We start from the raw sequence: 15072 nt of genomic DNA, 5'->3' as shown, positions 1-15072 counted from the left end.
ATCGAAATGTTATCTATTAACCCAAATCAACAAATAAGCCGCACTGAACTATAAATTGTAGGATTTAAAATGATAGAAAAAAATAGCTTATTGTCCAAAAATGATGGTACTAGTGTTGCTGGCTCTTGTGCTAAACTACGGTATAGTTGCACGGGGCTTATTGCTTGCGCTGGAGGCATGAAAATGAAACAAATCACAAGGAGAAAGAAAAATAACGCAGGCGACAATTTGAAAAGTAATGGAGTAAAAAGTACAGCTGTAAAATGTAGTGAAGTAAAAAGTATGTCATATTTGTACTCAAGTACTGACACATGTACAACGGACCCTTGTCATATGAGCACTTCACCTTATGAATTTTTCAAAATACGGGCATCGTTACGCGGGAAAATGTTCACAATATGAGTGAGATCCAGGAAAGCCTTTCTCTTGCTTGGCGTGTCAGGGTGCCTCAGTCTGGCTCTGTGGCATATGAGCATTTGGCGTCAACAGAACGGTCCAGCTGTCCAACTGCTACTCGTCCTCGTCTCCAGAGCATCTGATTCATTTGTTCTCACAAGTGAACATGAACTACTATTACACCCAAAAATATTTTCCTTTAACCGTATATGTGGTGGTGGCCCTGCTTGACATCAGACTTCCGCCCTCATTGGTAAGTGCTCGTATATATTTGTTATACTTTTAATTTGTTTTTAGGATTTAGACCTAAAAAATGTCTTTATTATTTAGGGGTAACATGGGTGTCAAGGGAAGTGTTACGTTTTTTTTTTTTTTTTTTTCCCCCAAGAAAATACATTCATGGTACGAGCACATTCACGTTACGAGCTTGGTTGTGCAACAGATTGTGCTCATTATCATGAGGGTCGCACTTCTCATGGTCAATATTTGAAACTGAAGACCCAAAATTATAAAAATGAATGAAATGGAGATGGGAAAACAAATCTTAGCATTGCAAGAATTTTGATTTTTTTTTTTTTTTTATAGCAAGTAATTGATCCTTTGGGTTCAAAGCAATGCTTTATCCCCAATCATCAATGCATCTTCAATATCTAATATTTTAAGTCAATAAATGAAATGTAAATGAAACAATCTTATTCTCTCAATAGCCTCAGTGTGCACACCTTGGCCACTGGATGGCAGCAAATCGCAGGCAGTTCTCTAAATTTAATGGTTGCTAAAACTCCGTTTTTGGTAGCATACAAAGACTATACACGTGAGTGTGATTGTCTAAGTTTTATGAAACTTCCCAAGTATTTCTGTGTGAATATTGATATTGTTTCAGGCAGTGGCGTGTTGCCAATTTCCTTAATATTCAAGGGAAACCGCTTGTCAAGCATTAACATTAAGCTAGCGGGTGCTTGAAAAATGTGAAATTTCAATCCACAATGTGCAATTTGCTTTGTGCGCTTAATCGTACTGCTTAAATCAACTTTGGGCATTAAGGGAGTGCTCTCAAACTAGGCTGTTTACGTCAGCACCATGCTATATCCCCCCCAAAAATTTTCCCCTGTAATCTCAATCACCCAATCCTATTTGGTTGTAATGTTGAAGTGCAGACTACTTAGAACTTGGTATGTTGCTTAGGACCTTTATTGAATTAGGAACAAGCAACACATTTCTGCACAAGTGAAGAGCACAAAATGGACCTTTAGTGGGCATTTCGTGACCATTGTGATTTTCCTTTTTGCATCCCTTTGTCTTCAGCAATTGCAGCACAACACAGAATGCAGTTACTTGATATAAAGTACAACAAGTTGAATACATTGAATTCTGGCCACAAATGATTCAAAAAATATAGTATGTGTAATAAAATTCATAATCCAACATGCATTTCACATTTTGCCAAGCCATCACATTTTCTCCATCCAAAATTGAAATACGAGTTTGACATTGGTGTTTGCCAACTAAAATACACGTACATAATGGCTTTTTCTCTCCGGTGTTATCAGACCAGTGCCAGTCATTGTAAAGGTTTCACTGCAGAGTAAAAATGGCTTTCTGTACTATTAACTTATTGCTAACATTTACCAATTGTCGTTCTGCAAACACCTCCCAGTTTCCTCACCTGTGTAAAGCGATGTCAAATAGTAATACACATTTCCTATGATAAAAAATAATCTTGGAACTTTTGAAGTGAACACGTCGCGGAAAATAGTGTTTTACTGTGTATACAATGTACACTTAAATATAATGCTCATTATTCACGATACATAGAAGTCTGCAGTGGGTGTGACATAATGTGACCGAGACATTCTCAAAAGTGACTAGGATCTCCACTTAAATTCAAACCATTCACTGCACACGGCCCTCCGTACAGGTATCCGGTAGAAGGGCGAGTGTGGGGGTGTGGCAGACGGTGGGTCGCAGGGAGTCTGCGCCCAGGTAGGCAAGCAGTAATTCGGAGCGGCGGTGCAGAAGGTGTAACATGTCCTCCGCCAGGCTGTCCACAGAAGAGTAGCAAACTTTATCCAGGTCAAAAATGTCCTTGAGGAAGTGTACCACCTGATCCTAAACAAAAACCAGGCAAACTTGGTGCTTTAATTATTTGCTACTGTTGACAGCGCAAGAGTATAGAAATGCCCTATGAAAGGTGCTAGTTAGCTAAAAGAAATAAAATGTCATTTTAAATTTTGCAGTGGATAACAATTTCCAAACAAAGTGGTTCATTTGTAACCATTTCAAGAAACCTTACGTTTTTGATACCAAACTGACCTTGAAGAAGCAGCAGAAGTCGTGCAGGGGACTCTTAGGCCCCAAGAATCCCCACGCCAGAACAGGACTGATCTGCTCGCACAGTGTGTAGAAGCGAGCGATAAAACCGTCTGGAACCTACGATTAGGAATGGGTCAGCAGTCATGCCAAAAGTAGAAGACATTTTTGCAAATAGACAAACCTTCATGTGCTGCCTCTTCTGCTTCAGCACCGACCAGCAGCTTGACGCCACGGCCTAATGAAAACAAAAAAAAATGTAAATGTCCTGACAGTTTTTACCCGAAAATTCCCGCACCGTCTCCTTGAAGGAACTGTTGAGCCAGCGGTTGTTGACGACATTCTGGATGGAGACGGGCGGGTTCTCCAAATCCTCGAAAGAGTCCATCAAGATGAAGTCCAGCACAATGTCGTAAAAGTTTAGATGCTTAACGCCACGTGTGGCCAGCTCCAGCGCCGTGTTCTCCCAGTGTTCCGCTTGCTCCAGGAAACACATCATTTCCTCAAACACTTCTTCGAATCGCTTAGGGCTCTGAAATTCAAGAGTCATAGACTGCATGTATTCTCTTTAGGGATGAGACTCGAGATGAATTTAATTAGCAACTTGGGAATGAATCGCATTGTAATCACACTATACCATTTGTCCCAGAAATATATATTTAAAAAAATGTAAATCTTCCATGAATGACTGACTCAAATATACAGAGGTGTGAATATTATCCCACAACCAATGCAATTAATTATTTACATATAAAACAAAAAATAAATATAACATATCCCTGGCCAAATTTGAAAAGACCATAACAGAACAAATTGCCATTGCACGATCTTTTTTTCCTGAACATGACAGTTTGTTAATGGTCACAAAAATGTTTAACAATGAGAGAATGTATACAAATTACTATGGATCTGATAGCAAATAGATGCTAATTTTGGTTAGCGCAATCTATTGTATATTAGCATTAAGCTAGTTCGGAGGGCGCCATATTTCATGGATGCAATGGACGCGCAGGTTGATTCGTAGTTTGTCACAAGACGAACACAACTGGTCTTCTGCAATTCCTTCTATGCGGCGAGACATCCGACACTTCAGTTAAAAGTGGCTAATATTAACCATTCGTGTTTTTACTGAGTCTTATAAGCATTGTGCATCTGTTGAGCACATTAGTCATGTAGCATATTTAAACCACCCTTATTCGATATTACTATGTTTAAAGACCAAATGTGAAGTAATTTCATAAAATGCCAAATAGGGTCACAAAGCATGAAAAAATAATTTATATTTTGTTTATTTGACAAAATAATCGCGTTTCCGAAGTTTGAGCCTAAAACGGGACGAACCCGGAAGTGATACGTCACACCGAGAACAGCGATGGCAGCGCTCCATACGGCCGCCATACATAGCCCTTCAAACAATGATTCAAACAGCTATATAAGCGATAGATCGAGCACAAGTGAGGAGATCCAAGTTTTTGAAGAGTTGGAGGAAGAGGAGGAGGTTGGAATTTTATGTTGGACCGTACATGTACAGTGCCTTGCAAACGTATTCGGCCCCCTTGAACCTTGCAACCTTTCGCCACATTTCAGGCTTCAGACATAAAGATATAAAATTTTAATTTTTTGTCAAGAATCAACAACAAGTGGGACACAATCGTGAAGTGGAACAAAATTTATTGGATAATTTAAATTTTTTAACAAATAAAAAACTGAAAAGTGGGGCGTGCAATATTATTCGGCCCGCTTGCGTTAATACTTTGTAGCGCCACCTTTTGCTCCAATTACAGCTGCAAGTCGCTTGGGGTATGTTTCTATCAGTTTTGCACATCGAGAGACTGACATTCTTCCTTGCAAAACAGCTCGAGCTCAGTGAGGTTGGATGGAGAGTGTTTGTGAACAGCAGTCTTCAGCTCTTTCCACTGATTCTCGATTGGATTCAGGTCTGGACTTTGACTTGGCCATTCTAACACCTGGATATGTTTATTTTTGAACCATTCCATTGTAGATTTGGCTTTATGTTTTGGATCATTGTCCTGTTGGAAGATAAATCTCCGTCCCAGTCTCAGGTCTTGTGCAGATACCAACAGGTTTTCTTCCAGAATGTTCCTGTATTTGGCTGCATCCATCTTCCCGTCAATTTTAACCATCTTCCCTGTCCCTGCTGAAGAAAAGCAGGCCCAAACCATGATGCTGCCACCACCATGTTTGACAGTGGGGATGGTGTGTTCAGGGTGATGAGCTGTGTTGCTTTTACGCCAAACATATCGTTTTGCATTGTGGCCAAAAAGTTCCATTTTGGTTTCATCTGACCAGAGCACCTTCTTCCACATGTTTGGTGTGTCTCCCAGGTGGCTTGTGGCAAACTTTAAACGAGACTTTTTATGGATATCTTTGAGAAATGGCTTTCTTCTTGCCACTCTTCCATAAAGGCCAGATTTGTGCAGTGTACGACTGATTGTTGTCCTATTGACAGACTCTCCCACCTCAGCTGTAGATCTCTGCAGTTCATCCAGAGTGATCATGGGCCTCTTGGCTGCATCTCTGATCAGTTTTCTCCTTGTTTGAGAAGAAAGTTTGGAAGGACGGCCGGGTCTTGGTAGATTTGCAGTGGCTGATGCTCCTTCCATTTCAATATGATGGCTTGCACAGTGCTCCTTGAGATGTTTAAAGCTTGGGAAATCTTTTTGTATCCAAATCCGGCTTTAAACTTCTCCACAACAGTATCTCGGACCTGCCTGGTGTGTTCCTTGGTTTTCATAATGCTCTCTGCACTTTAAACAGAACCCTGAGACTATCACAGAGCAGGTGCATTTCTACGGAGACTTGATTACACACAGGTGGATTCTATTTATCATCATCGGTCATTTAGGACAACATTGGATCATTCAGAGATCCTCACTGAACTTCTGGAGTGAGTTTGCTGCACTGAAAGTAAAGGGGCCGAATAATATTGCACGCCCCACTTTTTTAACAAATAAAAAACTGAAAAGTTTAAATTATCCAATAAATGTTGTTCCACTTCACGATTGTGTCCCACTTGTTGTTGATTCTTGACAAAAAAATAAAATTTCATATCTTTATGTTTGAAGCCTGAAATGTGGCGAAAGGTTGCAAGATTCAAGGGGGCCGAATACTTTTGCAAGGCACTGTATTAGCCAGACTGTAATCAGGATGCAAACAATGTGCCCAGACTACCTGACATGGAATGGAGACAAGTCCCATCGAGATTACAAGATTGGTAAGATATAGGCTGTTATTATTCTTAGGATTCAAAGCATGTCAGATAAATAAACCATCTACTATTGCCTGGTATAAAAGAAAAGTTTTGACGAATCCCCGATCATGTTGTGGAATGAACAGTAGAAGCTAGCGACGTTAGCTTTTATTTACCTGACATGTTTCGACGAACACTTCCGCCTTCGGAGTTCGGACCCTCTGACGTAGGCGGAAGTGTTCGCCGAAACATGTCAGGTAAATAAACCACCTACTATTGCCTGGGATAAAAGAAAAGTTTGGACACATTTATAAGTGTAGGCAAAATGAAGTCAATACAACTATGATCGGGGATTTCCACGAGTTAGCTTTCGGCTAGCTTCAACTGCTCATTCCACAAGACGATCGGGGTTTTGCCTCAAGTTACCTTTCGGCTAAAGTCGCTACCTTCTACTGTTCATTCCACAACAGTTGGCAGCTCTGCTTTGACAAAGTCATCAGTGATCTATCCAAAAATTACACTTTTTTGCAAATCCTTGATCATAAGCAGACCAGTTGAGGAAGCAGGCATCTTCGAAGTGTTTGTAGCAGAGAACACTACTCGATGATGGCGTGAAATTCATTCGCTTCGCGGGAACGAAAGATGTCCATTTAGGTGCCCTGCTATCCTTTGGCCACTCATACAACTTTTCTTTAGATTGAGAACAATACATCGCCACACACCGCTCTGGCATCTTACCGAGAAGCAATACTGTTCTATGGCGGACTTCCCTCGCAGTTCTCTGTGTGACGTAATTTCCGAAGATTTGATAATATTCGCACCTCTGATTCTGCTATGGGTTAAAGAATCTGGAAGGGTTGCGTTAAAAAAAATAACGAAAATATGCTTATAATTGTTTGGCCATTGATATTGTTAAAAAACATGGTTGGCCAACCTTACTTCACATTTGGTTTTTTTAAGTATTTTCTTAAGGCATCTTTAGAATGTTCTGTCTGTATCTAAACGAAACAAGCTGAAAGCGCACGGTAGTACTTTGGGTGTCAAATTCGCCTTATTTTGGACGTTTCGCCGATGTCGAACATTTTGCCAGAATACTGGTTTTGTCATATTCTTGTCTCGTCTCATCCCGTCCCATCTTTCCTGTTCAATTTATTTTTGCTGCTCGTTTTGTGAAATCTGGCAGCATAACCAACAACAATGGCAACATGCTCGTCATACTAATTTTACACATTGTACAAAAAACAAATATCAAGAGGGTTTTTATTATCAAATTATTTTAACTCATAACATTTATCTTTTAAGTACTACAAGTCTTTCTATCCTTTAAATTTGTGCAATGAAAACATCTTGAATCGCTAGTGTTTTGGGAAAATAAATCTCTACATGTCGCTTGGAACTTTATGTAAATATAACATGCTAATGTCCTAGATGTTGTTATTATCTTAAAGTAGGTTGTATAGCAAAAATATATGGACAGATCATTGCATTGTAACATTGAATTGTTGTTATAGCCATTGTACCTTCTGTGCTTTAACAATAATAGAGGATAGAATCTTCTTTCCGGTGTCAGCCAGAAATGACCTGGTGGTTCTTTCTCGCAAGATGAGCTGCAGAACAAGGCGAAAATGAAAAAAACAATTCTTCAACAATAGAAGCCAAGCGATGCCAGAAGGGAACTATAGTGCCACCTACCTGGCTTGCCTGCCGGATGCAGTGCAACTTTGCTAGGAAATCTTCATCACCTAGGCACTCCAACATCTCTGTCCTGAATAAAAAAAAAAAAAAAACCCAAAGCAGTTATAACAACTGCAAAGGATCTGTTACTAAGGCATATGTTACTTTACCGCAGCACTCTACAGGAGATTTTGCCCTCTGCTGCCATCTGCAAGGCCTCCTCATAGAAGGGATGAGTTAGTGTGTAGATGGTCCTTAGCTCCCTGTGCTCTGACAACTAGCACAAACGTAACGGTAAAGTGGTGAAAAAAACTACAAGGCCCACTGAAATTATGTAACACCAAGTTTTTTACTGGTTCATTTACAAAATACTAAAACATGCAGTTTCTTAAGTACTTGTCTGAAGACCAACTCTTGGGGAAAAAAAAAAGATTGATCCCATCCTTCTATCACATGACACACTATACTTAACAGTTTTCCAAAAGAGTAGGTTGGGCAAATTTATGTCCACACTTCTATTTTTACAAAATAGTTAGCTTACATTGAACGTCTTAAGATTACGGATTCACTCACCTCAGCAGCAGACACAAAGGAGTCAGTGGAGGCAATGCTAACACTATCCCTTAGACACGCATCCTCTTGCTCCTCTTGAGACAAAATGTCTGAAAAACAAAAATAAAACGTCATGAACCAGAGCCCGTTCTACTTCATTTTTCATGAACATGTCAGGAGTAACCAACCATGGCAGCTGGGATTGGACAAAGGTTCCGACACACACCCCAACACACCCTCGAATTCGCCTTGCAGGTGATAAGCCCTCTGTAGCAGTGACTTCAACCGTTGGACAAACTCTGCACTAACAACATCCTGCAGGAAAACAAGTAAAATAAATTGCTAATTGATTAGCAAATCAATCGACAGCTATTTTGTTAATTAATTGTTTGGAACCGGGGTCTCCAACTCAATTTATTGGCAGGCTGCATCAACGATTCCTCAAAAAGGGATTAACTGGCAACATTTTTGTTAAAAACACTATCAAAAACTAATTGTCTTGAGCACCCTCATGAGCATTAGTGGTACATTGTATGGATGATTTACTTTTGTGGGCGACACAAAATGTTAAGGGCCAGCAGATACCTGTGACTCAAAGCTAGTCCAAAGACATACATACTTCCATGTTCTCCTCAGCGACGGCGGCTCCTGTCTTGATCAACTCGTCGTCCGCCTGCTTGCTCCTGAACGTCAAGGCCTCCTCCCACCGCCTCAGTGCCTCCTCAAATAAATCCATACCTGGCAGAACAAACTTCATAAGTCTTCAATCACGGGATCACGAAGCAGCGTTAGTTAACACCCGAATGCATTTACCCATAAGATATAGGTTTTCTGGAGTGGTGACCACGCTACAAATGTCCGCGTCGCCAAGTCGGTCCCAGCAGCTGGACTCGATAGCACATGTGGCGCTGCTGGACGTATCCGAGCTAGACGCCAGACTCTCGGTCCGCTCTCTCGGCGGGATGGGTGGAACTGAGAAATACGACTTGGAGTTGATGGAGAGAGTCATTTTCCGATGACTGCTCCTATCTGAACACGAGAGTGTTTGGGTATAGGTGCAGCTTACATTTTCCAGTGGACAATTTGCTTTTGCTGCCTCACCATCCTCCGGCACAACCGAGGACAAGAACTGGATGCCGGCCTGCTCCCATAGCGGTGGTGGCGACACAGCCTTCTTTCGGCCCCGCCTCCTCTGGAAGTGGCGAGCCAGGAAGAGCAGCGAAACGGCGCCAAACGCAGCTGCGGCAACTAGTTTCTTGGTGCCCGTGCTAACCTGATGAAGCACACAAGTTAGCAGCAGTCACAATTCGTTTGAAGGTCACTGAAAAATAACTGACAAATACGAAAAAATTCGGCTAAAATGTGGACGTGGGTATTTGTTTTGTGCCATGGATCCACTACGCCAGTGGTTTTCAAAGTGCGGTACGAGTACAAAAAGTAGTACATGGGGTCCCTCCAGTGGTACACGAAAGATTGAAGAACGTCTATTGTAGTTGATTTTTTTTTTTTAAACCAACAGGGCTGCATTTATCATGTAGAGTTCTGTTGTATTAAAGTTAAATTACAAAAAAACACATTTAATGTTTAAGAAATGTGTATTGGTATAACTGACCATAGACTCCACCATCACTTGACAAGACAGCTCCCACAGACATTGCGCCACGCCTTCCCATAGGGACCGACCCCGAATGTTGAGTTGGCTTTCACTTAGTAAACTCAAACACACGCTGCGTTCTAACGCCGGATTTGGGTAGAAATAGGACGAAGGTTTTACTGCATACAAGCAGGCAGAAGTGTCTTAAGAGTGATTTGGTTGAGGATTCAAGGTAATTATTATATTAAATAGCACTATGAAATGTGGAAAAAAAAATTTTAATGGATAAAATTTGTGTAACATTGGGTTAAAATATTTCTGTAAAATGAATGATAACTGCCAGTTTTTTTTTTTTTTTTGCTTTTAACCAAGAATCTTGATCGTTTTACGTTCATAGCTACAGAAATACTGCGATTTAAGCATTTATTTACAAGAATTTTCAACTGAAAAAGCTCTCTGTTTCATGACGGCTGCCATTTTGGATTAACAATACCGTAACTTTTGCTTAAAATATTTACATAAAATGAATAACAACTGCCCGTTTTTTGCTTTTAACCAAGAATCTAGACAGTTTCATGTTTATACATATAGAAATTCCACAATTTCAGCATTTATTTACAAGAATTTTCAACTTAAAAAGCTCTGTTTCGTGACGGCCGCCATGTTAGATTACACAATGCTTGAAATATTTACGTGAAATGAGCATTAAAAAGGCCAGTTTTTTGCTTTTCGCCAAGAATCTAGACTGTTTTACGTTCATATCTATAGAGATTCTGCGATTTAAGCATTTATTTACAAGAATTTTCAACTTAAAAAGCTCTACGTTTCATGACGGCTGCCATTTTGGATTAACAATACCGTAACTTTTGCTTAAAATATTCACATAAAATGAATAACAACTGCCCGTTTTTTTGCTTTTAACCAAGAATCTAGACTGTTTCATGTTTATACATATAGAAATTCCACAATTTCAGCATTTATTTACAAGAATTTTCAACTTAAAAAGCTCTTTGTTTTGTGACGGCCGCCATGTTAGATTACACAATGCTTGAAATATTTACGTGAAATGAGCATTAAAAAGGCCATTTTTTTGCTTTTCACCAAGAATCTAGACTGTTTTACGTTCATATCTATAGAGATTCTGTGATTTAGGCATTTAATTACAAGAATTTTTAACTTAAAAAGCTCTTTGTTCAACCTAAATAAGTTTTGATTGTACATAGAACAATGCAAATTTTGCTTTTGGTGAGTAAAATTAAGATGAGTCTGCATGCTTTCCTCAAGTATTAAGTTTCTGATGTGAAAATTGAGTGATTTATTACCTGTAGAAAACTTATGTTAAAATTGCACTGAATAAAAAAAAATTGGAAGTCGCCATTTTGGGCAAAAACCTATATATTAAATATTGCTACTGATCCTGAAAATATAGGTGATTATCTCTGCATTTGGTGATTTTTGTGCATCTAGCGTAAAATTTGAGAATTTTATAGCCAATTATGTTTTTATTATACTTATGAAGAAATAATCAGGATTTTTTTAGGGAATGACTTTAGAATTTTTTGATGTCGCTGCTCATTCAGACTCATATATGCCTTATGGCCTGTTTTGGTTTTAGGTTGCGAGCAGCTTTGGTTTCGATAATATTTGAATTTTAAGTTTATGAAGATAGGCCCCCTACGGATTCCCGTCAACTGATAGTGAAGTAAATGAACTGACATCATGGCTGTGCTTGTAAGCAATGTAAATTTTTGTGTTTCAACCTTATTTTCGCCTTTATGACAGGTTGAAGAAATATACCACATTGAGCAATTGTCTTTCATATGACTTAGTATATAATTTATACTAAGTGTTCTCTTTCCTTGTAAGAACCTTACCAATTTATATTTATTTATAAAATGTAAGCAGTCTAAATGCTCAAACTGCTTATAATAATAACCAAAACATTTTACTTTGTTTCCCGAACATTTTGGCCTAATACGCCAACGTATTTGAACTCATCGCCCACCATTGATGCAAAGTAAATTAGCAATGAATGCTCAGATTTCAGCACCATTGACGTTGAGCACCATCAATGTCAGCCAGAGAGTTAATGCTGGCCCAAATGAGTGCACTAAAATGTACTGAAAAGTGAAATTTCAAATCCCTTGACAGTCACAAGGCGGAATAATGAGCTAGAATATTGCTCAAATGTAATTGAAAATGTTGCATGTGCAAGGAAATGTTATAAATTTACATTGATGCATTAAGAATTGAGAACAGGAAGTGACAAATCCAAATATAACCCTCTTGGCGGCCATAAATAGAATGAACGGAGTGACTCGCTAATCCCACACAAACCTCAAGCAACCTCCATTAACCTAAATCCAAAGTCTGTGATGGCGTCACAGCAGTTACAAGAAAAAAAAAAAAAAAAAAAAAGCCTGCCTTACCTGCAGCTGCCCCACGGACCCGTACACAGCCAGTGGCAGGTGGATGACGCGCAAGGCAGCGGCCTTGGCCGACAGCTGGCTGTAGTGCGTCATTGGAGCGCTCTAACCATGACGCCACTGGCCCTTGAGTGGCCGCCGGAACTGCGCAGGGCCAAATAACAGAGCACATCATTACATAACAGGTATTACTGTAAATACAAATAGCAATAAGCACGTTAATAGACTGCAACATGTTAGCCAAAGTGTAAACAAACATGATTAAAATCAAAAATTGTTATCATAAACACTTGTACAACGTGCTAAAGCTTATAGTAATTCTCTCAAAATATTACACACACACACATATATATGTATATATATATATATATATATATATATATATATATACATACATACATATATCATAACATTGTAACTTAGAAGTAAATATACAATAATATACTAGGTTATTCTAGCGGGGAAGTCACAGTAAGAAAAATAATTATAATTCCTCACATTTAACTCACATACTATCCTCATTAAAATATGAAAACCTATAAATATTTTGGTGGTTTTAGTTAAAGCACAGTTTTTTCATCTGTGTGATTTTGACAAAGATCAGATCACATTTGATGGTGATTTATGCAGAAATGTGAGAAATCCCAAAGGTTCAGTTTTCATACCACTGTAACATTACATTGTTTTTACATGTTCATTTGATTTTTGTAACCTCTGCCAGTCTGTTGGGTTGTGTTCAACATAACTCAATAATGAATAAAGGGATTATTATCGAACCTAAAGTCAGAAAAGGAATTTCTTAATAATTTTGCAACAGATTAACCTTGATCATTTATTTGATTTTAAGAATACAGTATCTGAATGGATTTCCCTCTCCAAATACAGTGGTACCTCGACATACGATCGCTTCGAATTATGATCTTTTCAACTTCCAATTTATAATTTGATTCGCCATTTGTTTCTACATCCGCCGACATGCTTGAAATACGACGATTTAAGACAGCGCTGCTGTTTCTTTTCTTTCCCGCAAGACGGATGCACGGCGGATTTTCTTGTGAGAGAAATCAACATGGGTTCCAAGAAGGTTAGTGCAGGTGGTGAAAAAAAGGAAAAAGGTGAGGCATACCATGGAAATGATAGAAAAATATGAGCGTGGTCTGCGTGTCCGTGAACTTGCTCGACTTTACAGCCGTAAAATGTCTACGATCTCCTCCGACGACCTAGGTTCGCCAGTCTTTTATAAGTTAAGGTAACAATTACTATGATTGTAACATCGTGAAAAAAATCGTCAGGTTTTCAATCTTTAATTTCAGAACTTGTGCAACACAACAAGCCTACTGTCCGCCGCAGCTGAACATGAAAAGTGAAAGCAAAAAGTCCTCTCTCACTCTGTCACGTCAGCCACGCGGTGCGTTCAGGTACACCATGCAAAACACATTCGCCACATTAGAACCCAATTCGTTACACTATTACAGGTATTATTATATTATTCTATTTTTATTCAGAATTGATTTGTTTTGCTTTGAGTAATTGCTATTTGCTATCGTACCAGCAGTATTTATTAAGGAGTTAGTGTAGGTTTTCGGTCTGTGGAACAAATTCATGAAATTATAATGTATTCTTATGGGAAAATCCTGCTCGGCATACGATCATTTCAATTTACAAGGTCCTGTAACAAATTAACTTCATATGTAGAGGTACCACTTTATATGGAATTTTAGTCTTTCGACAATAAATATTGTCATATTTCTGTGGTACTCAATGAGGCCGGACTGACTGTCATTATTATCAAAATGTAACACTTTAACTGCAAAGAAAATTCCACATTTTTTGCCTGACTGACATATTCCAGACCAATCCACTAACTGAATCAAAATCATTTAGAACACTGTCAATTAGAATGTTTTCAAATCTGATTATTAAAAAACAACAGGTTAATAGATTGTTGTATTTACCATTTACAGGTTTAAGTTTTACCAGAAACAGATTATGAGTCTTCAGTCTTTTTATGTTGTCAAGAATAGTCATATCATCACAATAACATTGTTTTGTCATCATATTAATCCTTCATTAAATAAAATATATTGTAAATAATTTTACAAACACAAACCAATCATCAAATTTTCAGGGAAAACAATGCAATTGACGAGAAAAATAAATCTATACAATTAGGACGAATTAAAACTCTTTTTATTTATTTTAATTTAAAAAAAGAAATCGCCTGCCATGGTATAAACCAGGGTTCACTAAATCCGGACCTCGGTGCCACTTTTCCTGTCGTGTTCTCCACGTCTCTCTCCCCTAACACACCTGAATCAAATGATTATGTCATCACCAACCTCTCCAGAAGCCTGATAATGATCCTGATTATTTTGATTCAGGTGTGTTGGAGGAGGGAGGAAAACACGACAGGAAAAGTGGCACCGAGGTCCGGATTTAGTGAACACTGGTATAAACTATTAACACATTATTTCCGCAAAAATTTCAAAATAATGTGCCACATAACTCAGTATCCAATTAGTTATGGTTTATAGAGCACATTGCACAGGAGGTCAATAACCATTCCACACTTTAAACACGGCGTTTTCGTTTGCCTGCCAGAAATAGTTTTTACGTCGGCACCCAACATGCTACGCTGCTAAAGGTTAGCCAGCTATCAGTCCGGTAGTCGTTGCAAAGTTCCCCCTTCAACAGAAACGTTAATCCCAGTGACAAATTGCTTTGACAAAATGATTACCGGTGCATGCGCCGTCTCCTTCTCCGTCACGTCGCCGCTCCAGAAAGAGTCAGTCCAGCAGCCGAAACGACTGACCTCCGCAGGTGAGGCCAAGCAAGGACGACTCCGACTCGGCTAACGCTGGCGCGGCGGCGCCAGCTAAGGCTAATTTAGCTACCTTTCACCTACATGG

The 15072-nt window shown here is 39.1% G+C and overlaps 1 protein-coding gene across 1 annotated transcript; it reads right to left on the bottom strand.

The window, feature by feature from the left end:
- Positions 1–1495: 1495 nt before the first annotated feature.
- Positions 1496–15072, bottom strand: miga1 (mitoguardin 1). The gene is made up of 14 exons (XM_057857312.1): positions 14901–15072; positions 12167–12307; positions 9245–9416; positions 8957–9172; positions 8763–8881; positions 8332–8458; positions 8165–8253; positions 7762–7868; positions 7610–7682; positions 7438–7524; positions 3005–3238; positions 2891–2944; positions 2710–2826; positions 1496–2505 (listed from the first exon to the last, which is right to left on the bottom strand). The coding sequence occupies exons 2-14, from the start codon at positions 12257–12259 to the stop codon at positions 2290–2292; spliced, it is 1704 nt and encodes a 567-aa protein (XP_057713295.1). The 5' UTR covers positions 12260–12307; positions 14901–15072; the 3' UTR covers positions 1496–2289.

Source organism: Corythoichthys intestinalis, chromosome 14 (assembly GCF_030265065.1).
Source record: "Corythoichthys intestinalis isolate RoL2023-P3 chromosome 14, ASM3026506v1, whole genome shotgun sequence".
NCBI classification, from domain to species: Eukaryota; Metazoa; Chordata; class Actinopteri; order Syngnathiformes; family Syngnathidae; genus Corythoichthys; species Corythoichthys intestinalis.
The sequence above is the reverse complement of the archived record's forward strand: the minus strand, read 5'-3'. Positions and strand labels throughout refer to the sequence as shown.